General features: G+C 44.0%; 2 protein-coding genes across 3 annotated transcripts in view; one reads left to right on the forward strand and one right to left on the reverse strand.

Annotated features, from left to right (window-relative positions):
• Positions 1-527: 527 nt before the first annotated feature.
• HSPD1 (heat shock protein family D (Hsp60) member 1) lies at positions 528-17,686 on the reverse strand. Its single transcript, XM_048870327.2, has 12 exons — positions 17,525-17,686; positions 15,836-16,011; positions 12,542-12,794; positions 11,679-11,761; positions 10,491-10,586; positions 9,270-9,363; positions 8,108-8,276; positions 7,542-7,641; positions 4,930-5,175; positions 2,111-2,285; positions 1,220-1,398; positions 528-1,116 (listed from the first exon to the last, which is right to left on the reverse strand). The coding sequence occupies exons 2-12, from the start codon at positions 16,007-16,009 to the stop codon at positions 973-975; spliced, it is 1,713 nt and encodes a 570-aa protein (XP_048726284.1). The 5' UTR covers positions 16,010-16,011; positions 17,525-17,686; the 3' UTR covers positions 528-972.
• A 240-nt stretch (positions 17,687-17,926) lies between these two features.
• LOC125645160 (MOB-like protein phocein) overlaps positions 17,927-25,880 on the forward strand; it is a 35,159-nt gene continuing 27,205 nt past the window's right edge. Inside the window, exons 1-4 of one of the 2 annotated variants that reach the window (XM_048870336.2) lie at positions 18,006-18,216; positions 21,619-21,783; positions 22,935-23,024; positions 23,716-23,960. In XM_048870336.2, the coding sequence (XP_048726293.1) occupies positions 18,214-18,216; positions 21,619-21,783; positions 22,935-23,024; positions 23,716-23,766 (309 nt within the window). In that variant the 5' untranslated portion in view covers positions 18,006-18,213 and the 3' untranslated portion in view covers positions 23,767-23,960. Of the gene's footprint in view, positions 18,217-21,618; positions 21,784-22,934; positions 23,025-23,715; positions 23,961-25,880 lie in introns of those variants that run through there. The other variant, XM_048870337.2, reaches the window with a different exon arrangement.

Consider the following 25,880-nt stretch of genomic DNA (forward strand, 5'->3'; position numbering starts at 1 on the left):
AACTTCAGGTGTTAAAAATATACACCCCAATGTGTTTAAAGCAGTGACAAAAAAAATCTCCTCTCCATGTTCTAGTAGAGTGTCTGGTGATACAAAATTGTTAGTTTTCAACCTGGGGGGTACTAGTTTACTTTACAAGACCTGCTAATTCTCCTGTAGAAAACACAAGATTCCTTTTGAAATATCACAGGCAATTTATTCTTTCATACCCTCAGTTTTCCCAACACTGCTGCTAAAAGGATCCAATACATGAAATAGGATTAGTACTCAATAGGCAGAGTGACAAGTCCCTGTCCATAGCTTACTACTTCAACTACATTAAATTTAAGATTAATTTTTCTTAAGGACTGTCAGTTGAGCTTGTGGTCTACACCTCACCCTCCATGGAGGGGAGGATTGTTTCTTAAACAAATACTCCATCCCTTCCCAGCACTAACAGTCAGATTTCTAGCAGACTTTAAATGTGATCCCTGTTAGCATTAAGTTTGATTGTTAAAGGTTTATGGACAGGTGAATAAGGCGATACATTTAATAACTTTGAACAATCTTTTATTACATAGAGGTTGTCACATAATTGTATATTTGTCTCTGTACAATTTAAGTCTTGCACACAATGACTTCATCAGAACTTTGCTTAGTAGTGGGAAGCACCAATAAATTCTGATTAAACAGAATTTCAAGTGCCTTAATTTGATTAAATTTAAAGCAGAACACGTATGTGGATCTTGCACCCAGTAGCAGGAATGTACAAATATCTTTATTGAAAAATACAAAATAATTTATCTGTAGGCATGGACAGTGACTGTAAACAGTTACATGAGTTAAATGAAATCCAGTAACTAATGTTTACAGTGATTCTTTTAAACACCAGCCTCACTTCAGTCACTATCCACCCCTTGCACTGACTTCTGAAGTTTTAGCAAACTGTCAGTCTCAACCATCACAGTTCACCATGGATCAGTATTCCAGGAATTAGAACATGCCACCTCCCATTCCTCCACCCATTCCGCCCATGGGCACTTCCTTTTCCTCTTTAGGAATTTCAGTAACTACAGCTTCTGCTGTGGATAAAAGGGAAGCAACACCTGCAGCATCCATCAAGGCAGTTCTTACAACCTAAGAGAATGGGGGGGGAAAAAAAAATTCAATACTAGTTCTCCCTCCATTAAAATAAGGTACAACCATAATGTTCTTTGGAGAAAAAAAAAGGTCACATTACCTTTGTAGGGTCAATGATTCCTTTCTCTACCATATTTACGAAGTCTCCAAGCATTGCATCATACCCAGTGTCAGGTGGACTTTGCATGATTTTTTCAACTATCAACGATCCTTCAACGCCTGCATTCTTAGCAATAGTCATTGCTGGAATTTTCAGTGTTCTCTTAATGATTTCTATACCTGTAAAAAGTATTTTTAGTGTTCTAAATACAGTGCATTCTCCATGCGTTCTACTGCAAGTCAAGTACTCTAACTTATTGATGTGCTAAAAAGTTACAAGGAGAAAAAACGATTTTCTGCCTCTTCCAGGAAAGTGTTAGGTAATGACCTACTGCTGGGCAGCATTACAAGAGAGGTCACTACTAGTACAAGGCTCAAGCACCTGTTTAAATTACCATTATCACTCTTGAAAATAAGCTATGAACTTATCTAACCAAAGACAAAACACTCCCCACTCAAAACATGGTTAGGAAAACTTGGTACAGCATGATCTGCTCTGAGATAAAGAATCTTTAGAAGCCACTGTCACATTAGATTCCCCAAATTAAGTGAAATGTTTTCAATCTTTAATTTTAACTACAATTGTTATGAGACACCCATTTTGTTTAACTGTTTAGAAAAGTAATAGTTTAGTTCTCTTGCATTAAATACCAGTCTCAGAATAGCTGTTTGCCTGCTTTTTCTAAATTAGACCAGAAGGAACGCTTCTTCCCATTTTTAATATATAGCAGATCATCAGGAGTGTCAAAGGTTCCTCGTTAACCAGACATAAAGGACTCATTGATATGAATTGTATTCTAACCTAGAGAGAACAGCTGTTTTTGAAGGTAAGTGGTATCACAAGGAAAATGTTAATCTTCAAACTAAATCCATTCTTGAGTAGTTTGCTTACCAATTCTTTGATCTTCATTGACTGGCGTTAAAGCATCGAGTGCTGGGATGCATCGAAGCAATGCACAACCACCTCCTAGAACTATACCTTCCTCTACAGCTGCACGAGTAGCATTCAGTGCATCAGTAACTCTGTCTTTCTTTTCATTCACCTCAATGTCACTTGTGCCACCAACCTAGAGTAAATGAGCCACATCTCGTCAGTTGCGTAAAGTCCCCATACATTCTCAGAGGCAAGGAAGTGCTTCAGACTTCAGAAGCACTGCGGGCCAGTTAAACATCAGTAACAAACTGACTTTTCCATTTGAATGCCAAAAAGCAAGAAAGAAATTGGTCAAAAAATTATAGGTTTCAGAGTAACAGCCGCGTTAGTCTGTATTTGCAAAAAGAAAAGGAGTACTTATGGCACCTTAGAGACTAACAATTTATTTGAGCATGAGCTTTCGTGAGCTACAGCTGTAATTTCTACAGCTCACGAAAGCTCATGCTCAAATAAACTGGTTAGTCTCTAAGGTGCCACAAAGACCTCCTTTTCTTTTTTCAAAAAATTATATGTACTTTAGTTGTAGAGCCTCTTGCAATTAAGATGCTTTATATTTCTAAAGGTGTAAACGGATCACTTCATCCATCCTTGAAAAGCAAAAATATGTATTCCTGCTGTAAAAATGGATCAGAGTAAGAATCCCTTATCCAGTTGAAGTGACAGAAAATGAAATCCGTAGAAGATCTGTGTAAGCTCAAAGATTTGTCTCTCTCCAACAGAGGTTGGTACAACAAACACCTTACCCACCTTGTCTCAGGAAATTAAGCCTGTAGATAATGATTTACAGCCCTATTCATGTAAACAGCATCTTGTGGATTCTTAGTGGCCACAAAGAATTAAGACCTTCATTTTAGTCTAAGAGCACCCACAGATAGCTAGGTGCCTTAGCTACTAGGCAATTTCTACTTACCAACTTAGCACCACTTCATATAGCAGTTTGGCCTTTCCACAGCCTCCAAACTTAAATAGTGAGCCAAACTGCCTCTCTTGAACTAACACGCTCAGCCAGGTAAGGGACAATTGCAGTTGGCACTACTCTGGAATACACATTTACTAATCTTAAAAGGAAGACCACTGGCACATATTGGTGCTCCCCAGTCTCAGTGAATGTCTGCCAGTTTTGACCCTTCAAAGTGGCAAATAAATCCAACTCAGACACCCAATAAGAGTATCAAGTACGATGATCCGAAGTTATAAAGATAGCAGTCTTTATTAACTTTAATGTCAACAGTGTTGGGTCCTATGTGACCAACTAAACCCCACTCCTGCACCTAGGGAAGCATTAAGGGATTACATAAATGTTGTTAAATTGCAAATTGTCACAGGGTCCTGGCCCCTTAGAGGAAAGATGAATCAGCCCCACCTGTGCCATAATTAATTAGCTGCTTCCCAGCCTGAAGGGGTGGGATTAAAGAGGTGATAGGTTAATGGACACCTGTGCCTTATAAGAAGGCTGAGAGACTCACTGGTTGGAACTACAGGGAGAAGGCAAGCTCCACTGAGCCCAGGTCCGCAGGAGACCAGGTACTCCTAAGGAGCCAGCCTGTTCTAAAGGATAGAAGGAACAGAGCCCAGTAGGGACCCAGAATGGTACAGCAGGGGAACCAGACTGAGGTAGAATACTCTATCCCTTAGTCAGAAAAAGGACTCAAAAGTAGCCCAGAAAGCGGATGGGAACAGGGTGGTGTGACGACAACACCTAAAGAGTAGAAGAGCTTTTCTGTTTGGGGGACTTTGTAGTTGGACTTTTGCTATATCAGAAGGGGTGAAGTTTGTAACTTGCCTGGAGGGGTAAGCCACATCCCCCCAGCACAGACCAGTGGGTGGAGAGCTGGGAGTTTTGGTAGTGCCATGCTCAGCCAGCAAGGGTTGTTATAGGGCACAGCTTCTCCATGACAAATCTTAAGTACCAAAGATATAACCATACACCCTTCACTATAATTGCTTCAACTAGACAGGGAGGTTTTTCTCTCAAGGGGGAAAAAAAAGGCATGTAAAGTAATGTAATTTCTAACAGGAATGTCACCCTATTTTAAGCAATCCTGACAAGGAAAAACATGTAGCAGAGGTCCAATTTATCAGGTTTGACTAAAGTAGTGGGGTTTTTCTGGCACTTTAGAAATGGAGACTAAAGAGGACACCTCTGCTAAGCATTTAAAGAGTCAAAGTGATGTGACTGCTAAAATGGATCTTTAGTGAAAAGTAAAATTTTGCTGTTGTTGTCTATTTGGTATAGCATAGTTCTAGTCCAGGGGTTCTCAAACTTATTTGATCAGTGCCCCCTTCTGTGTCTGTAGTAGTTTATGCCCCCACCCCAATACATATCCCGCCACCCAGCTTGAAGGTAGAGCAGAGAGCAGCAGCAGCTACTGGCTAAGAACCCAGCCCTGAAGGCAGCGCTGCACCAGCAGTACAGAAGGTGGAAAAGTGGAAAGTGATATTAGTCAATATCACGTTTCCCAGCAGACATAGCATCCTATTGCCACCCTTACTTCTGTGCTGCTGCTGCTGCCGCCATCCGAGGCTGGACAGCCAGAGCCCTGCCACCTCCAAGTAAGGGGAGGAGAGCCTCAATGGCGGGGCTCCAGCTGTCCCCTTTACCCACCTCCCAGATGTGCATGGCCCCTTCTGCAGAAGCCCCAGCCACCTAGAACTGACAGCCAGAGCTCTCTCAAAAAAACCAAAACACCACACGAATTGCACCTCCCTTGGGAGGCCTGCTCCATAGTTGGAGAGCCGCTGTTTTAGTCTAATAAGGAAGTTTAAAAGTTCCTCACCTTTAGTACTGCTACTCCATCAGAGAGTTTGGCCAGTCGTTCATTTAGTTTCTCCTTCTCATAGTCACTTGTAGTAACTTCTAATTGTTCAATGATTTCTTGGATACGCCTTTCAATTTGAGCTTTTTCACCCTTCCCTTTCAGAAGCATGGCATCATCTTTTGTCACGATGACCTCACCAACTTTACCAAAGTCATGAGGCTGAATATCTTCTAGATTGAGACCCAAACCCTCTTCTCCAAATACCTGAAATAGATCATATGAAAGCTTGGACGCTAAGGCCTGATCTACATGGAGACATTTCCCTGCACAGCTATAGTAGAATAACTATTCTGTTTTAACTCCCTGATATGGACACGATTCTGGAATAGTTACTTTGCTTCTGAAGCAGAATAATTCTTCTGGAATAGGTGATTTTATTCCAAAACAGACTTGCCACATGGGAGAGTTGAATAGCTTTAATGGAATAGTTATTCTGCTCCAGCTATACCAGAAAGTTCCCCTGTATAGACAGGCCTAACTCTGTTATCAATGCTTGTATATAGTGATGAATTTGACCACCATTAAAAAAAAAATAAAAATTCTAATTTACAGACCTTCAGCAGTTACCAGCTAAAAGGAATAGTTTGCACATTTATCTCCAGCATGTCAGGTGTGATAGTTGTGTTACAGAGACACTGTCAGGCCATTTCAAGGAGTTTCCCTATGTTACTGATGCCTGCAATTATTATAATGGAATTTAGGGGACTTTACATTTTGTTTATCCTGTTCCTTTTACACTGCAGTGAAGCCTATCATTTTCAAGAATTAGTTTGGGTCTTGTATAATGCTGCCGTGTTTTTAGACTAGTATACAAAAAAAATATAAAGATGGCTTTCTAATATTATAGTTGCCCCTGCCATAGATTTTAAAAAACAAATAAAATTAAACTACCCAACAGAACACTACATGCTCCTTAAGACCAAACTCTAGAAGTCACGACATGCTCACTAACATTAATTTTGGTAATGCTTTTGTTCAGTTTTATAAGTAGTAAAAACTTCCAGAACAACTCTGATAAGTTTCCTGGGCGCCACCTAGCTACTAACCTGAAGATTACTTGGGAGGTATAGATGTGATAAAAGGCACTCCGTGAAAAAGCTATTTAATGATCACAAACAGATCATTTTGCATTGCACTACAGCTCTCAAAACTTACTCATACATAAAACATTAACATTTTAAATGAAAAAGTGCATAAATCAGACTCTGCAAGGTGCCAATCTGACTGCCCTGCATATTAAAGCTTTTTACAATACAGTAGTTCCAAAACAGGCAAAAAGCCAGCCACAGTGCAAGTTCTCTCACAGCGCCCTGTCACATCAAGTGTCTCTTAAGGAGAGATGACCTAAGAACAAGAACAGTTCCATGTCCATCCAATATGTTGAAGAGACTATTAACAAGAACTGCAGATAGGGTGACCAGACGTCCTGATTTTAGGGGACCTGTCCCGTGTCCTGACCTTACGTTGGTCGGGACGCCCTTTGTCCCAATATCGGGACCGTCTGAACCACAGCCGCAATGTCATCACTTACTGCTTCCTGGGGCAGCTCCTGGCGCCCATCTGCCAGCAAGAGCAGAGCTTGCAGGCACCGGGAGCGGGCAGAGAGCCCTCTGCCCCCACAATCTGTGACTCTCGGAGCCAGAGGGACCTGCCCGGTCGATGCTTCCCGGGACAGGAGCTACACCAGGTAAGCACCACCGGGACTCCCCACCTCGCCCCCTGGCAGGTCCCTCTGACTCTTAAGGTGGGGGCTCTGTGTGCTGCCGGCACCTGCAAGCCCCACTCCATGGCTCTGGCAGCTACCACTGGTGCTTTTCCCGGCCACTGGGAGCCACGGAACTTGCGCTTGTGGCGGGCACAGCACGTGGAGCATCTGGAGACTCCTCTCGCTGCTCTCACCCTAGGAGCCAGAGACCTCCCAGCAGGGCTGGTGAGTACGGCCAGGGAAGGGGGGCCATTGGGGGAGATCTGTGTGCGTCAGGGTACTGGGGGTCTGTGTGGGGCATTGTGTAGTTGTGGTGGTGGGGCTGTGGGGAAACTAGCGAGTGAGGGGTTCTGGGCAGCTGGGTGTGTGTGCACACAGCACTGTGCATTTGTGGTGGAAGGGTCGTAGGGGGCTCTGGGCATAGTGGATCCAGGGGGCGCTGGGCAGGGGAGCTGTGTGGTGCAGCATAGGCCCACCCCCAACAGGAAGGGGCACGCTGGTAGCACAGGGCCAGGCGGACCAGTGTGCCTATGGTTGGGGCTGTGCACCCGTGTCTGTCTTCTCCCCCCCCCCAATGTGTCCAGATCACAAGAGTGAAATATCAGGTCACCCTAACTGCAGATGTGAAGCGGACACCTAATAACCAGCTAGAACAACTGGCCGCTTACCATGCTATACAATGGCATGACAGTCCAACCTGGCCCAAATGTCAATCAGTGACCTGAAAAGGGTTGTACCCTGTTACCAATCCCTCAAATGGTTATCCTCTGAAGCATTTTGTAGGAAGTTAAAATCAAATGGGTGCTTGGCCACAAAGTGAATACATTTTTACATATTTACAAACACATGCATATAATTTACTTACAGCACCACCCGTAGCAATTGCCATGTCCTTAAGCTGGTTCTTTCTATTGTCACCAAAACCTGGTGCTTTTACAGCAACAACCTGGAGGCCAACCTTTAATCTGAAAAGAAAAAGTTCAGTGAGAACACTAATTCTAACAAAGTGTTAAACTGTTTACACTTCCCTGTTACAGTAGCTGAGAGAACAAAAGAATGTTTTAAATGAAGATATTTTAGTGTAAGTAAGACAAACAAAGCAAAAATGCCATCTTAATGGATCCCACAAGCCCATTAATTGGCTTTTTCTACTAAACTGATTAGCAATGAAACCATCAAATCACTAGGATTCAGAGTTATCACCCAAATTAGATGAATGGGGCTATTCACAGCTGTTACTGTTTGTCTGCATTGCTGAGAGGAGACCTAAATAAGAAGCAAAAGTTGTCAAGTTCAGACAGATACATTTGGTCCTACTGCTCTACAGAGTAAACCGTGCAGGAACATCTGCTGTTTTTAAAGACACAGTTTTCTGACTCTGAAGTAGACTGACAAGATTCTATTACAGAGGTACACCTATTCAAGCCTTACCTGTTCAAGACGAGAGTACTGAGGGCTTCACCATCAACATCTTCAGCAATAATGACCAAAGGCTTACGGTGAGCATTGGCAATTTCAAGAGCTGGAACTATGGACTGAACACTGGAAATTTTCTTCTCACTGATTAAGACATAAGCATCCTGGAATTCACATTTCTGTCCTGCAGAGGCAATAAGTATTGTTTGAACTATCTAATTGTTCTATTTTAGCAAGTATATATGAAGGTACCCTTTACAATCCCCAAGTCTGATCAAATCTGGCCACTACACTCTCCATTTACATTTATATTAGATAGAATGAAAACTAGTTTCAAGTAATATTTCTACTCCTGAAACCTGATGCCAGTTTGTGATTTTGTAGCATTTCTATTTTCTCTCTCATGAAAACTCCTACATAGTCAGAATTAGTTGAACAAACTACTGCACACGAGCAAGCCACTTAAGAATTTTAGCACTTTGCTGTGCCACAAATGTGTCACGTCCTCAATTTGTATTTGATGGACTTAACCCTGAACAACATATACACAAATAATACTTTTGGGTAAGAACAAACTTTTGCACGCATCCATGTATATTCTGGGGCAAAGGAACACCCACCAACATTATCCTGCCCCTTTACTTCATTTTGTGAAGAGAAGGTGATTTTACCTTTCCCCAGCCCTTACTTACGAAAGAATGCTCTAGTTCTACAAGGGAATGCAATAACTAGCCACGCAAATAAACTTATGTTTCTCAAAGATCAAATGATACTTCTATTCCATGTAAACATAAGTCTTAAATTTAATTAGCATGTGATTACACTCTGAAGAGACCAGCATGGCATTTTCTTGTAAGCAAGATTTTTTTTTTTAATGCCAGTTCTGATAACTTATCAACTTCGGATCAGAAAGTTAGGCTGTGTTTTCTGGCTCACACACACCAATTACAGAGCCAATACAGCCAACAAAAGGTAAAAACTTGTTTTAGTCCAAAAAGTAAGCAGCTAACCGAATACAAATAGGGAAACATCTTTGGGTTCAGAAAAGTTAAGGATAAATGTTGACACTTTACCCAAGATTCACTTTACCTATATTGTAAGCTCTCTAGGAAGACATTCTTTTTGTTCATACAGGTTATAGCACAAGGTACTTCGATGACAACTTTTGCAAACTCACCTTTGGCTGTATTAATGAAGTATGGTGAGATGTAGCCTCGGTCAAACTTCATACCTTCAATGATTTCTAACTCATCATTCAGGGTTTTTCCATCCTGTTTAAATGCGATACAAATTTACATTTAATCTATAGTTTACGTAGTACCTAAAGTGCTTCTATGCACATATTTTTAACATGTCAATCACCATGGAATTCAAGTCTCTCTGCTACCTTCACCACTGTGGTTGTATTCTTAGGTCCTCTACCCTTTATGGGGGAAAAGAGAACGAGGGAGAGAAAGAGGGGTCAATCTAAAAGTGATACTGTCCCTAGAGGGGGAAGTATGGGCGCACACAAATTGTGTTCTAATGGAGTTGTGTAAAACACATCCTTACCTCCTGTGGTGGAAACAATGTCTCACAAGAATTAGATCAAAAACACGAAGAAAATTCACCTCTACTTTTATAGCTAAATTCATCCTGTATTAGGCTTTTAACAGAAATTATCTTGACCAGTTAGCAGTATTTATTGTTCTAGATTACTTAAACAGTGGAAGGAAAAGAAAAAGAAAAAAAGCTTGCGAACTAGTGATTGTTGGCCAGTATAGTCATTCTTAGCTCAATTTACTGCAGTTAAGAAACCACCACATTCTCCCAATTATCTTTGAGAGATTTTAAAAGTACTATGCACCATGGAAATACTGGTATGTCTCATAACCAGGCTACTGAGAACCATTCAGCACGTCACATTAGTTTAGACATATGTATCTGCTCTGTAGTCCAACTCATCACTGATTCAGTTTCCATTCACTGTATTCCATGTCCCTGTATTTACTATACCGATGTTACAATCACTGCATAATTTTTGTCTATATATCATCTGGACTATAAAGAGCAAGCAACAGTCCTCTTAAAAAAAGTTGTGTTCTCTAATTTCTTTGCACTATTCCCTATCTACTATGAGACAAAACTATGACAGTGTTAATAAGCTGTTGGGCTCACTATGTACCCCTAATCCAACTCCAATTTACTGGAGTTCTGTAGTGAGGACAGAGTACATGCAGTAATGCCATACAAAACAAGAACCAACAACATACAGACGGTCTGGAATTCAGAATAAAGTGGAAGGAGTTTAAGCTACAAGTGCAGCGAGTTCACTTCTTACTCTGGTTATCTGTGCTTTCAGCAAATGTTCCTCTAACTTGGCAAGTTTATTTTCAACGAGCATAACAATTACTCTTACCTTAACTGTGATAACACCCTTCCGTCCAACTTTTTTCATTGCATCAGAGATTATGTTGCCAATTTCCTGGTCCCCATTTGCTGAGATTGTGGCAACCTTCAATGAGATGTTAGTTATTTTTCCCTTTAGCACTTGATTGATCCACTATTTACAGAAGTTAAATTTAGGGACAGTTTTTACAGGAGCAATAAGACTAAAGAGTTACAGGTCAGAGAACAAGAGGATGTAATTCATGACATGATAACTTCAGCATTAACATTGCCACATGATTAGATATGGAATATTAGATATGTGAAAAGCTACAGCCTTTTCACGGAAGTCTTCCATTTTTCATTAGTACAAATTAGAGTTTAGGTTCCACACCAAGTCTTCATCTCATGTTAAACAACTGAGAAGTCTAGAAATCTAACCACAGACATTAATGTTTCTCCCATAGATAGCCAGTGAACAATTACAAATGAGTTTAATATACAGCTGTTTCTCTTCTCAATATATGTAGTATTCACTTGTGAATCAAGATAGCAATAGTCACTTTTGGCATTTTGTGACATGAAGACAGAACCTACTTGGGAGGCTAACGAGTCAGCTGAAGATCAATGCTGGTTATCAGAGAGTGGACTGGACCCTTTAAAGGCCAATGGTCCAGCCCTCCTGTGCCTCATTAACAGCCTCAGAGCAGGCAGCTGGTCTTCATAGAGCAGTGGTCCATAAACTTTTCAGGGACATGCCCCCCATGACTCCAGCGTAGGGGTGGGGAAATGCGGACCAGAGTAAGGATGCTGCAGCTGGGGGTGGGTCTGGGACCAGGAGCGGAGCCCCAGCCTGGGATAGGGCTGGAGCCAAGCTGGGTGGCCCTGCCCCCATGGGGGATGGCCTGGGCCCCAGCACATTCCCCCCCTCCCCCAGGACGGACGAACACACACACCAGCTAGAGAAAGCTGAGGCAGAGCACTAAAGGCTCATGCAGGCTACAGAGACCTAAAGATAAAATATTACAACTCAAATTGAAAATGCAACAAGAGTCTGATCAACACAATAGCAAGTTGATGTCATATACCCCAACCTGTAATTTAACTGGTTCCATTAAAATTATTTTTACTCTTAATAGCACATCTTCACTTGTTGGATGAAATTTTTATTTATGACAGTTACAGAAAACTAGTAAACCGAGAAGGAATGAAGCCTCACCTGAGCAATTTCTTCTGGAGTCGTAACAGGTTTGGACTGTTTCTTTAGTTCAGCAATGACAGCATCTACTGCTAGCATCACACCTTGATAGAAGAATATGATAGTTATTGTTACTCAGGTGAATTCTATTTACATGGTACAGAACAGTCAAGTCCAATGACAAGCTTCAAAATTCCTCAAAATTGGAATGCAAGTTAAACAATGCAAGAGCAGCAACATATCCTTTTTTCCCCCCATTTGTATACAAAGTAGAGTACTTACGTTTTTGTTGTTTCTAGGCCATGCACTTTCAAGGACAAAGGACAGCCTGTCCCAATCTTACAAACAACACACTAACAGATTTACTTTTTTTTTTTTTTTTTTTAAAAGACGACCCATCAATATTAAATTGCAAGTGCATAAAGAATAGTCAGTGAGGGAGGAAGAAAAGCAGAGATAGCTAAGATACCACTTGGAAAAGAAGTTACACAGAATTTAAAAGAAATACTCTGGGCACATAATACTAAGGACTGTATAAACATTCCCCGATTTATAACTTCCATAAGATAAGCCTATCAGAAGACAGATTTTACTGAGATCTGTTGTGATGAATGACAAGTAAATACGATCCAGTGATTATATAAAATGTGTGTATCTAAAAAAGTAAGGCCTGACAATATTAATTCATCCACTTGACAGCAAAGTTTCTCATTTCTATGTTCTGCCCCTTCCCAAAAGGGTCATGTGGCTTTTTCGAGTGGACCCAGGTTCTCTCAAACACCAGTCAAATTTGCCATGGGTGAAGCAGAGAGAAGAAACTGACGAGATAAATGTTATAGAAAACCTTAAGCGCACTAGTGACAAAGAGATTGTTAAATTCTTACCTCTCCTGATTTCCACAGGATTAGCTCCTTTGCTGATTTTTTCAAAGCCCTCCCTGGCAATGGAACGTGCCAATACTGTTGCAGTAGTAGTTCCATCTCCTGCCTCTTCATTTGTGTTGTTGGCAACATCTTGAACTAACTTGGCTCCAATGTTTTTGTATTTGTCTTTCAAGTCAATTGCCTTGGCTACTGTCACACCATCTTTTGTTACCTTGGGACTTCCCCAGCTTTGTTCAATAATCACGGTTCTACCCTAAAATCATCCAACATACATAAGAGGTAAATTAACTGAAATGATACCAAGCAGCACAGACAAAAGGGATTACCACAGATTTATCACTTGGCACATCTAAACAACGTACAATGTCTACACTACAATAAAACACCCACGGATGGCCCATGTTGGGTGACCTGGGCTTGTGGAGCTCTGGGACCCCAAAAGGGGGGTGGATCCCAAAACCCAGGCTCCAACCAGAGCCCAGACATCTACACTGCAATTTTATAGCCCTGCAGCCCAAACAAAGCCAGCTGACATGGGCCAGCTGTAGGTGTTTTACTGCAGTGTAGACATACCCTCAAACAGCCACTCTCCACCAAGAGACACAAATTTGTTAATAGTGCCAACTCAAAATATAAACTTATTTTTATGAAGAGGAAAGTTTTTCCTCCTAGTTTCCATTGTCAGAGAGTGAGATTTATAATGGTTCTTCTATTTGGGGCCAGAAATCAGTGAAAGCATATGGTACCATTTTAAAAGGAGAGCATCCAACCAACTTCCACAAACAAAGTATATTATGGGGTGGGGGACTGAGTGCACTGACATCTATGATTTTTAAAGAGCTGATTTAATATAAAAGATATCAATTGACAGTACTGAAATCCTTTGCCCACCCACAGGACAGCTGCATTACAGAAAAGGGCCATACTGAGGCTAGGTATATACTATACACTTATATCAGTATAACTACATTGCTCAGGGGTGTGAATTTTTCACACCCAAGTGACAGGTATACCAACCTAAATGTAGAGAGCGCTATGTCAATAGGAGGGCTTCTTCCGTTGACACAGCTACCGCCTCTTGCGGAGGTAGATTAACTACGTCATCTTCCACTGGCATAGTAGCATCTTCACTGAAGGGCTACAGAAGCACAACTACACTGGGGGTTGCGGCAGCATTTTAGGTATAGAGGTGACCTCAGTCTCATCACTTTTTCTCAGCCCTCACCTTGAGAAGCTAGCCATTCACCTACATCCACTACACCTTTGCCCTTCAGAAAAGCTGAAAAGGTGCCAACTCCGATTGTTACAGGGTGACTAGGTCCTTCAAGAGGAGGCAGGGACCAATGCACCTGATTGATTAGTTACCTTCCGAATGGGGTTAAGAGAAGACACCTAAGCCATATAAAGGAGAAAGTGAGAAGAGGGACAGATGACAGCTGCGTGAGGAGGAAAGGACAGATGCCGGGAGAAACAGAAGCAGCAAAGGAGAGCTGATATAGAGAGCCACCAGGAAGAACAAAAGGTACAGAACATTAGTGGTGAGGACTGGCCAACGCTGGTGAACCCCTGCTGACTTACAAGAAAGCTTATACAAAGGCCCCTAGGACACAAAGGGAAGAATAGCCTGAAACAATAGGATTGATGCAAGTCAGGAGAATGGCTCAGTCAGGGAGGCCTGGGTGAGTGGAACACTGCTAGGGAGTTCTCATAGGGGAGACTTGTCTTGGGGCTACCAGAGAATAGTCACGGTAAGGAAACAAATCTGGGACCTCTCAAGTGGATGGCCTGGAGACCAGAGCTCTGGAACATGACAGATGACATTCCAGAAAGGGGTATGGAAAAAAAGCCGAGAATCTCCTGTACTTTGGGATTGTGGAAAGAATGATTTTATCATGAGGGTTCTGCAGATTATTCAATATATACAAGAATAAACTATGACTACAGACAGGCCTTTGAACTGAACATTGAAAAAGAGTTTATTTAATGGCTGGACCAAGAGGAAACAGACAGGCACACACATCATGGTGCAGTTTGTGGCTTGGGGCTCATCTTGTCATAGTGATGAAGAAATAAATGGACAGACCAACTCATTTCTCATAAGCTACGCAGCCACTAACCATGAAAAATAACTGCTTTGAGAAACCCATTCTCACATGCTGTTGGTTGTGTTTATGTAGATCATTTATATCATGGCTTTTAAAAATAAAGCAGAATTTCCTCCCCACTTGAAAGTTTCTCTCAAGCTGATAGATATCTGATTTGTTTTTTTGGTTTAAAAAGAAAATTTCAGGAGTGTTGAGTGATGGAACACTTACCTTTGGAGACAAACTCGATTACATGCAAATATTCTATAGTAATATATATAGCCTCAATCCTGCAAACACCTAATGTGTATAATTATATTCATGGGAGTAGTCCAACTGCATTCAATGGGATTACTCACTGGGATAAACATTTGCAAAACTGGGCCCTAAAGGTGCATTCACCCATCATCCACCCTTATTATTACAGCTTTGGGACTTGCTTGCTCTTACTTATTTACCAGGCCAAGTCAAGATGAAACCAATGCTGACAAAGTCTGAAATTTATACTCCCTAGAGAAGTGGCTCTCAACCTACTTATATATTGTGGGCTGAATCCATATATTGAGGGTATCACATGTATCACAGCTGTGTACTGATGTCCATGACCTTGCTTTAAGCATGAACCCTCTCCAAACTGTCTTATTCCAACATCATATGATCCAGCAGGACTTAACAGCTAGTCGTCTGAAAGCCTAAACTTGTTGAAGGCAGTTAAGCTGCCTCTATTTCCCCCACTGTATGTTCACTTAAGCTACGCTACTCACATTGTGTGATGGAAGTACTTAGCTTCCTCTCATCACCAATGGGTTTATTACTTAAAACAGGACTAGGTTCTAACTGAGTAGGACACTTCTAATTTAGTCAGACCCCATTAACGCTAACTACCATAAATATATCCTGCTACAAATCATCTTCCATCCACTGAATGTGACGTCAATTGTCCAGCCAACATTTAAGTGGCTGTGTGGCGCTGGAAAAACAGATTTAGCAGCAAAGAAGAGATTCAATTCCCTCTAATAAGAGTGTGGCACACGATACATTCACCATTTGTTATGTACACAGTGATTGAATGATTGTACCTACTGTAATTTTGAAATGGTCCATTTGATAACTTTTTTATTTTATGAACTCCTCAATCCCTAATTAGTTTATAAAACTGGAATGTACTGTACAAGTATTCACGTTACACAAAAAACAGCTTTTAATATACCTTTGGTCCCATGGTGACAGCTACAGCATCTGCTAGAAGATCTACTCCCTGTAGCATGAGAGCTCTAGCCTCTGCTCCAAATTTAACATCTTTTGCATAGGCCCGTAGTAGGTGTGGGGCCAGTGCTCTGGACACTGGCCTCATCTGACGTAGCACTGTTGATAAACGGAGCATTTCTGAAGGAAAAAAGTAAGATACTGCATTAGTTTTATTGTGTCACAGTACTTTGAACCACCATATTCCTGTGTTTTGTTCTCAAACTCCTCCAAACATTTAGAGCAAACAACAAGTTACTAGTAGTTTTTTTGAGTTTTAAATGAAAGCTGTGACCGATCAAATATTTTAGTGTCCCAATTTTTCTAACAGTTGGATATTAGAGCAAAAGTCCAGGAGTCTGGACCCCTGGATTCTAATCCCAGCTCTTCCAGTGACTCACTGTGTGATCCTGGGCAAGTCACAATTTTTTCCTTCTGTAAAATGGGAATAAAGTTTATCAAGCTCACGAGAGCATTGTGAAGTTCACTTTTTGTATGTGAAGAGATTATAGCCACAGCAATGACGAGTGTTGTGAGACTACTAGTATTATGTATGATAAAGCAGGAAAAGTGGGGTATTTCACTGAGACTATTACAGACAAGCAGGTTAGAAGAAAATGTCTGTCGGAGCTCAGCAGCTTTATCAGCATAAAAATCCTAAAAGTTGCTATTAGAATGTGATCGTGAAAAACGAACAGTTCAAGGGTGAGAGCATCTGGTGATAAACTAACAAGAAAATTGCAACAGTATCAACAGCCTGGCAGAGAAAGTCTGCAGAACCCAGGCCTATCCCCCCTCCACATGGTTCTCTCCATCAGGACACAAGAAGGTCACGAGACACTCGCCCCCTGCTGCTGGATGAGCCAACCTGCATAGCCAGCGGAGCCACCCGCATGGAGGCCCCTTCTCCCAGAGACTATGGGAGAGGCTGTACCTGCAGCCCAGCACGAAAAGGCATGACACCATGCCGCTCACAGGGCGATGCCGCCACTCCCGCAGGGGTAGCCAAGGGCCGGTAACGCTTCCAGCGCAGAAGAGAGGGGAACACAGCACGCAGGAAGCCGTGCGCAGCCCCCTGTATGTCTCTCTCACACAGCCCCACACCCCCCTCCCAGGCTGAAGGCGAAGGGGGTCTCTCTCTCTCTCTCACACACACAGACACAGATACACAACCAAGGGCAGGAAGCGGGAAAATCGCGCTCTCTCACACACACACACACACACAAAGGAGAGCAGGAGGGGGAAACCGCACACCCAGGCAGGCGTCTCCTCTCTTCTCCCCCCGCCCAGCGTCGGAGGTGGGGATCCCCCCCCCACGCTCCCGCGGGCTGGAGGCGGGGATCCCCGTCCCCCGCCGTGGGCACCAGGTGGGGGCAGGGTCTCTCACACACGGCCCAGGCCTTGTGACACCGGGCACGTGCGGGAAGGGGCGTGCGCGCTCCATGGCGGCGGGCAGGGCTCGGGGAAGCCGCGAGGAGCCGTCCCCTGCCCCCCCAGCGCCGATGGCCGCCCCGCGCCTGCAGAGGCTGCCCGGGCGGCGCCCTGGAGGCACGTGGCTAGCGGGAGTAGAGGCCCCGGCGCGGCCAAGAGCGGCAGGGGAACAGGCGTCCGCGCCGGGCCCCGCCTCAGCGGCACAAGCCGCCAGGCCGCTCACCTGAACACGGCGGGCAAGGCAGCAGGCGGCTCCGCGGTCCGCAGCTGGACGAGCAGCGCAGCGCTGTGTGACTGAGTGACGGGAGCCTGGAGGGAACACTGCACTCACGGGCTCTGCCCCTCCCCCGCTCAGACAGCGACCCATGTGGGGTCCTGTGCGGCCAGGCCCCGCACCCAGCATAACAGTATACGTTTGGCCCAGCTGGAGGCGGGGCGCGGCTTTCCGCCAATCGTTCAAGTGCCCAGCCGGGGAGTGGGCGGGGCCTACGGGACTGTGCGTCCTATGCGTGAGCTCCGGCTACTCGCGTATGAATCAAACAGGTTTTGGGGCCTCCCAATTCCAGAACCTTCTGGAAAGCTCATGCTCGCCACAGGTCAAAGGTGGTATTACGTCACTTCCGGGTGTAGGCCCGATGCAGGGTGTAACGAGGAACTATTGAGGCTCGTGTTCGGCTCTGCTGTAAAGAGAATCCGGTTCTAGCGCGTAAGGCGCCTGCAAGAGTAAAAAATAAACGTGGAAATAACGTGTCTTCTCGGGACAACGGAAATAGCCCCGCCTTCCCGCGCGCGGCGCCAGAGGGGAGGTGGTGGCGCATGCGCAGTCAGAGTGGCACCCCCCACGTGTATTAGGTGTGGGTCCGCGGCGCTCCGTTACTCACAGCACGGTGAGCGGGAGGGACTCGGTGCGCCATGGTGAGTGTCTCCCTCTCCTCGCGCGGCCCGGCCGGGGGCCCTTGGGCCGGGCTTGCGCGCGGGGGGGGGGCGCTGCGGCAACTAGCGCGGGGTAGGTGGGAGGGACGCAGGTAGGGGCCGCGCTCCTGCTTCTCCAGCACGTTGTGGTGGGAAGGGAGGGAGCTGCTCTGGGGGCCCCGCCATTGCCGCCCTTGGGCTGTGGGCCTGTGCGGGCACGGGGTCCATCGGGTCTTCCGTCCCCCCCCCCTCTCAGCCAGCGGGCACGGGGGCCATCGGGTCTATGCACCCCCCTCCCCCGCCCAGCCAGCGGGCACGGGGGCCATCGGGTCTATGCACCCCCCTCCCAGCCAGCGGGCACGGGGGCCATCGGGTCTATGCACCCCCCGCCCACTCGCAGCCAGCCGGCACGGGGGCCATCGGGTCTTCCGCCCCCCCCCTCCCAGCCAGCGGGCACGGGGGCCATCGGGTCTATGCACCCCCCTCCCCCGCCCCCCTCGCAGCCAGCGGGCACGGGGGCCATCGGGTCTATGCACCCCCCTCCCCCCTCGCAGCCAGCGGGCACGGGGGCCATCGGGTCTATGCACCCCCCCTCCCCCGCCCCCCTCGCAGCCAGCGGACACGGGGGCCATCGGGTCTTCCACCCCCCCTCCCCCGCCCCCCTCGCAGCCAGCGGGCACGGGGGCCATCGGGTCTATGCACCCCCCTCCCCCGCCCCCCTCGCAGCCAGCGGGCACGGGGGCCATCGGGTCTTCCACCCCCCCTCCCCCGCCCCCCTCGCAGCCAGCGGACACGGGGGCCATCGGGTCTTCCACCCCCCCTCCCCGCCCCCTTGCAGCCAGCGGGCACGGGGTCTCTCTCCTCCCCCCCCCCCCCCCTTGTAGCCTCGCAGTGATGAGCGCACGGGCGTCGGTGGGTTGCGTGGCCTAGCGCCGGGCAAGGCTGCACCTCATGCCTCGGAACCTAGTCCTCCAGTCCGTCTTTGGCGGGCTTGCTGAGCCAGCCTTTCCACCCCCCCTTGAGAAGTTAAGCCAGTGATCCGATATAAACACCAGCTGAATAGGAGCTGAGATTGTAGCAAAACACCATGTTCTTGCTGTGTGCTGGTGGAAACAGAAATGTGTCTAACTTCTGGCTACCATAAGTAGTTGTGAAATGAAAGGCAGCATGCCTTTGTAATGGAATTTGCTGTCAGGAGCCTCTGAAGTGAACATGTATTCCAAGTTGACCTGTAACTCACCCAGCAACAATCTTTTTAAATTAATTAAACTATTTTTTCTCTTTTTGGCCTATCCATGAAAGTGACCTTGCATGGTTACAAGGTCATTTAGATACAGTAGAAACTGCTACAGGGATAGAAACAGAGAGAACAAGGATGTTCTTCTCTTAAAATGTTTTTGCTTTGTCACCTATCAGAAACAATGTTGTTTTAAAAAAAAATAGAAGCAAGACTTAATACACAGAGAGTGAGCTCATATTAGGCATCTGTAATGTGTCTTTAGACAATGTTAAAGCCTACAGAGTTTGAGGGAAAAATTCCTTTTGCCTTTTTTCTGCTATTGTATCAGAGGGGTAGCTGTGTTACTGTATCCACAAAAACAACAGGAGTTTTAAAAAGGTAACTCCCTTCTCTTTATGTGCCAATATATATTTATGCCCGTAGCTGTAATTTTCACTCCATGCATCTGAAGAAGTGGGGTTTTTATCCACAAAAGCTTCTGCTCAAATAAATGTTAGTCTTTAAGATGCCACCAGACTCCTTGTCATTTCTTTTATTGATTCTTCCCTCATGCTGTCTTTCCTGTGAGAGAAATTACTGATTCAAAAAAACAGGATTTAGTATAAAAGCCCCTAAATGCTTAAATCTAAGTTACTTAAACTAAGTGTTTTCAGCATGTTGATAGTGTTGCCCATGTCTTAATAGAAATGGGGGATGATCCACAATTAGCTAATACTTTTGTGAATAACAGCTACCTGCTTCCAAGTAGCTCTGCTTCTGTTAGTAGCACTGGTCTGTGAAGACAGTTCTTATTCTTTTCTTGTGTAGCAGCAGCCCCTAATGGAGGGACCTCATCTTGTTCCTTCTCCTAGTTTCCAGCTGCTTCTACAAGTGTCCAGGCTGTGGCGTCCAGACATCTGTAGAAGCAACTGGAAAGGAGCAGGGAGCCAGCACCATGTGACTTGGCAGTTCTCCACAGGCCACAACTTGATTATTTTTTAACTAAAACGTGTTCCCACTCCCTGTGCCTCCCTTTCTTGTGTTGCCTGCTTAGTGAAGTTGTAGGGATGGCAGACTGGTATGTGGCTTCTGCTCTGTGATCTCAAACACTATTACCTGCTGACTCAGTAGTTAAGACTGACATTGACAGCCCTAGGCTGGTAACATTTTTACCATTGCCTCCTGCTAACTTCAGTTCAAAATAATTGCAATCCTCAGTGCTAGCTTCGGGTTTCCTTTCTCCATCCTGAGCTGCTTTCCCCCTCCTGCTGTCTGTTTCTTCTCCAAGAAGCAAAGTGGCAATGTTTGTAATATACTTAAATGTATCATATGTTAAACTTTACACAAAATTATAAATCTTAACACTTTTGTAAAAATCACTGGACGGTATCTGCAAAACTTTTTGCAGATAATGGCATTCCTTCAAACATTTTTTTGTACACCTTATCTCAAACTTCAAAAGCTGGCAAAAGTAGATGAGTTAATAGTCTTCTCTCCCAAATAACTTAGCACAAAATTGTACCTTAATTATTGTATGGATTGTAAACTTGAATATTTCAAAAGCTTTGACCAACATGTGACATGCTTAATCTTTGCTTCTTGGTTTTGAAGCATTCAGCTAAAATAACTACGCCAACTGTTCCACAAGTGTCTTATATCTTAGCTATAGGTGACTCTGATTTCAATCTGTATGTGAACTGCATTTAATCAGAAGTAATTAATCTTAATAACATATATTATGCTTTTTAGATCTACAGAGATTTAAACTACATAAGGTTTCCCTAAAGCTTTCCTCATCTGTTAATGTTTTAAGTTATCTTAGGCAGTTATTTAAAATTTATTTAAAATTCTGTGCATTTTAACTGTTAAACTTGTCTATTGCACATATTGAGACTATTTAGGAGCCTATTCCTTCTATAGACTTATGGGATACCTTCTTACAACAATAATTTAGCTCTGTTTTTGCTTAAATATTAACTTACTTTTGGGCCTAATTCAGAGAGCTGCTGAGTACCTGCAACCTTCATTGACACCAGTGGGAGTTGCAGGTGCTTAGAATCCAGTCCTTAGTTTGCTATTTAAATAGTAAAATCATGGTTTTGGAACTTTGGATTGCAATTTTGTTGCAGTCTCAAATGTGAATGGGCCCTTTTTATATACAAAAATACCAAATTCTATTTTAACAGGCAGGGAAAGCATTTAGGAAGTTTCTTCCCCTGTTTGACCGTGTTCTGGTTGAAAGATGTGCAGCTGAGACTGTATCCAAAGGAGGCATCATGCTTCCGGAAAAATCTCAAGGAAAAGTGCTACAAGCAACAGTAGTAGCGGTTGGATCAGGATCCAAAGGAAAGGTAAATATGTCCAGATTTTGCACCATGCGAACGTTTTTGGATAAAAGAAATAAAAGTGGAATGTTATCTGGAAAAAAAATCAAAATAGCTAAAGGATGTTTGTCATTAAATTTATATTGTGTCTGATCAGAACAATAAGTATAATATTTTGAAGAGGAAGATGTCTCCTCCCCCTTCCCCCCCCTCCCCCCAATTGATTTTTGACTGGTTTTGCTGGCCCTGCTCAGTCATATGGTGCCGCATGGCCCCATCCTGCACAGCAGCTTCTGGAGCCTGCAAGCTGTGGCTGTGGGGAGAGGCAGTGGAAAACAGCTGGGAGCTGTGTGGTGAGTTGCTGCTTTTGCTGCTGCCTCTCCCCAGGGAGCTAAAGCAGCTGCCCCTCCCAGCAGTTTACTGCTGCCTCTCCATGCAGAGCTAACACCTGGGAGCTTCAGAGAGGGGACACTGAGGGTAAAGGGGCCGGGGGGGGGCATGACTCAAGCTATTGGGTGGGAAGTGAACCTTTACATTCTGGCCCTGTCCTGATGCCCAGAAGACTAGACATCTCTGGCAGAAGCCCCTAGCCTCACCACCCCGCCACAGGCAGTCTGGTATGTGGAGAACGGGCAAGCCTGGAGGGCTCTGCAAGCCGCACTTTAACGGTAAAAGAGCCGCATGCGGCTCACAAACTGGTTTGTCCAGTAAGACTGTATGGTAACCATGTGGGGGTAGGGCAAAAAATGAGTCAATTAATGACCAGAGGGGCAGAGTTTTCCCCCAAGATGGGCCCAGCTGACACACATGACACACCCAGACTCGGGCACCAACACAAGCATAACAAAGAAACAGGAACTGGGTTGTCCTAGGGGTTTTTTAAACTCTCTACTTCTAGGGGGATTTTTTTTGTCTGTATTGTTACAGGCATACTTGCTAACAGGTATTTGAAATAAATTACCAAAACTATTGAAACTGGCATGATTATATTGTGTTGTTTTGACAAATAAAATATGCAGAATTTGAATGTACTGTGCAGATTCCGCCAAGATTAGTACTTCTGCTGCAAAACAGTTAGTAAATATATTCTGCTTAAATTTTCCTAAATAACTGTGTGTGGTTATGAACAAATGTAAGATATTTCTAGAAACTTATGAGGTTTTTTTCTTCCCCTTTAGAGTGGAGAGATTCAGCCAGTTAGTGTAAAAGTTGGTGAGAAGATTCTGCTGCCAGAATATGGCGGTACTAAAGTAGTACTGGAAGACAAGGTTTGTTTGCTGAACTTTATAATTGCAAGCTAAATTGGTTTACTAATATTCAGGATTATTTTAAAATCCTTCTAGCTAATAGGCCATGTGAAAAAATGAATAGTGTTGTTGACAAACTGAATGACTGATACAACTGCTAATATTCAAATTGAGGAGCATCAAGCTGGCCCTGTGGCTTTTGCACACTACACATCTGTGATCCTCTGCTGTGAGAGAAACACTTCTGCCCCTGACATTTCCCCATACCTGCAGAGAGAAAGTGGTTCTCTTTACCTGTCAACTTATCTTGGGAGGAAAAAAATATAGAGGGCTGACTGCAATGTCCTCCTTGGTGAGGAGGAGAGAAGATTCCAGAGCCTTCTATCACTAAATGTTACTGCTCCCATGAATTCGTGAACATGGTCTCCGAGGATGCTCCTGCCAGGAAAATTTACCCCAGAGCCTTGCACAAAGGGGTGAAAAAATCCCCAGGAATGAAAGAAACATAGTGACAGGCTCTCGGGGCAACAGATATTTATAAAAGTCCTTGGGTTAATAGTTCCTTTGATTGTGTAGTATTGGCTTCAGCCTTCAGCAATAAATCAATCTCAGTAACTACAATATTTAGTGCTACTGACCCTGGAGACAGTTACTAGTTCTGTGAGATTTGGCTGCAACAGATATAAACTTATTTTTTTCTCTCCATTTGCAGGAGTATTACTTATTTAGAGACGGTGACATTCTTGGAAAGTATGTGGACTAAATTTCTCAAATGGCTGCAGTATCATGAAGTTGTCCATTCCACTAAAGTGCTGAAATCTTTTTCCATCATGTAAATAATTTCCTGTTCTTTATTTTATAATAAACAGATAACCAGTCTCTATGAAAATAACTCCTACAGTTCCATTGTAGTGATGCAAACACTTCAAAATAAAGGAATGTGTACAGTCAGAGAAACACATGTTCATTCTTATTTTGGAGTTCCATTGAACAGTTCAAAGTGCTGCTGTTAGTTTGAATTTTTGTAACTTTTCCAGATTGCAGAAAATTCAATTTCGATACCCTCTAAACTGTCCTGAATTTTTTAATTTTATTTTAAAGGAATTTTAGAATGGTGGAGTGTTTTTGTTTTTGCTGCCTTATAGATGTTTGTGTGGTTTCATTGTTCATCTGCTTCTCTTACTGCTCCCCAGAAACAGTGAAACTGACTACATCCAAATATGACTTCCATGCATACCTGCAGTACAGTTGTACTGGTAACAAACACTATGTTGTTTCCAAAAAAAATAGACTAAGAGCTGGAAGGACTAAACCCCCTCCGCAGAAGAGTGCTACAGAGATTATTTTATTGTAATTGCTGAACTAGGTGATACTCCTTTTCTTGTTCAACCTACCCGTGGCAACCTCTTTTCTGGTTTAATATGAACCAGACATCTTCTATAGAAACATTACAATTGTTGCTTAATATAAAAGTTATACATTCACACAAAGACATTGTGTAGGCAGAGGCGTTGAATATTCATGTTATACAGTAGACTCTTATTAATATGCTGTCTATCCACTCCGCAAAATTATGTTCTGTAATGAAGCTTAATGTCAATAAGATGACAACGTTTTTAAAAAACATACTTCAGTGCATTTCTATGGCCTTACTGCTAGATTTGAGTCCTGTTACCTTCTGTAAAGACACAACCACTGGAGCAGAATTATCTTATCAACTGGGGATATACAGAGGTCTTCCAAGGGGTACCTCAACTCATCTAGATAGCTGCCTGGTTTTACAGCAGGCGACATAAAAAGCACTAGTGAAGTCAGTACAAACTAAAATTTCATCCAGACAATGACTTGTTTATACTGCTTGTTAGGAATAAGCCCTCTAACACTGCTTTATACACTGAAGTGTAAACACAATATTTATATTCCAGTTGATTCATAATTATATGGTAAAAATGAGAAAGTAAGCAAATTTTCAGTAATAGTGTGCTGTGACACTTTTGAATTTTTGTCTGACTTTGTAAGCAAGTAGTTTTTCAATGAGGTGAAACTTTGGGTATGCAAGACCAATCAGACTCTTGAAATGGGTACCCTAGTCTGGAGAGGTTGAGACAGTGCTGTACTCCCCCCCCACCTTGGCCTTTTCTGTGATGCACCCTGTCAGCAGTCAGTGAGGTTGAAGTTTGCTACTCCCTTCTTCCACCAGCAGCAAAGTGTGGTTTTAATTTATCCAAGATATGTACTGTGATTTAGACCAGTGGTTCTCAACCAGTGGTCTGTGACCCCAGTGGGGCCTTGGGCTTGAATCTCTGTGTCCCGTTGCTCCCCGTGGGGCAGAAGCCATGAGCAGAGTTGCAGGGGCATGGGAGTGTTACGTCCAGGACTGCCTAGCTCTGACACTGCAGTTTTGGGGGCATCTCCCTACCTCTTCCCTGGCATCTGAGGCCCCAACCCATGTTCAGGTAGGAGGTGGGAAGCAACTGCTGCTCTGCTCCATGGTACCAGTCAGGTAGCTGCGGCATTCCCCTGTTTCCTGCTGGTGCCCAGCGTTGCAGCTGCTCCTTAGCTCCCAGCCTCCTGTGAATGCTCATACAGCTTATAAGAGCCGTCCAGGTCAGGGATCTAGCTCCATGTCTGGCAGAGCTCTTGGGGAGCAGCAACTGCAGGGGAGTTCTCTTGGCCCCCTACATTAGGGTTAACCAAGACCCATAACAAATTTAGCCCTCCTATGTGTTGGTTTATGAACATGGTTGTTGGATGGGGGAACCAAGTTAGGCTTCAGCTTGTGTGTGTTGGGTTTGGCTTTTTGTAATGGCCCTCTAGGTGGCCAGGGCTTGGAAGTTACTGGCTCACAATAGGCTGGGTTTAAAGGCTTTTCCCATC

This window comes from Caretta caretta, chromosome 11 (genome assembly GCF_965140235.1).
Source record: "Caretta caretta isolate rCarCar2 chromosome 11, rCarCar1.hap1, whole genome shotgun sequence".
Lineage (NCBI taxonomy): Eukaryota > Metazoa > Chordata > Testudines > Cheloniidae > Caretta > Caretta caretta.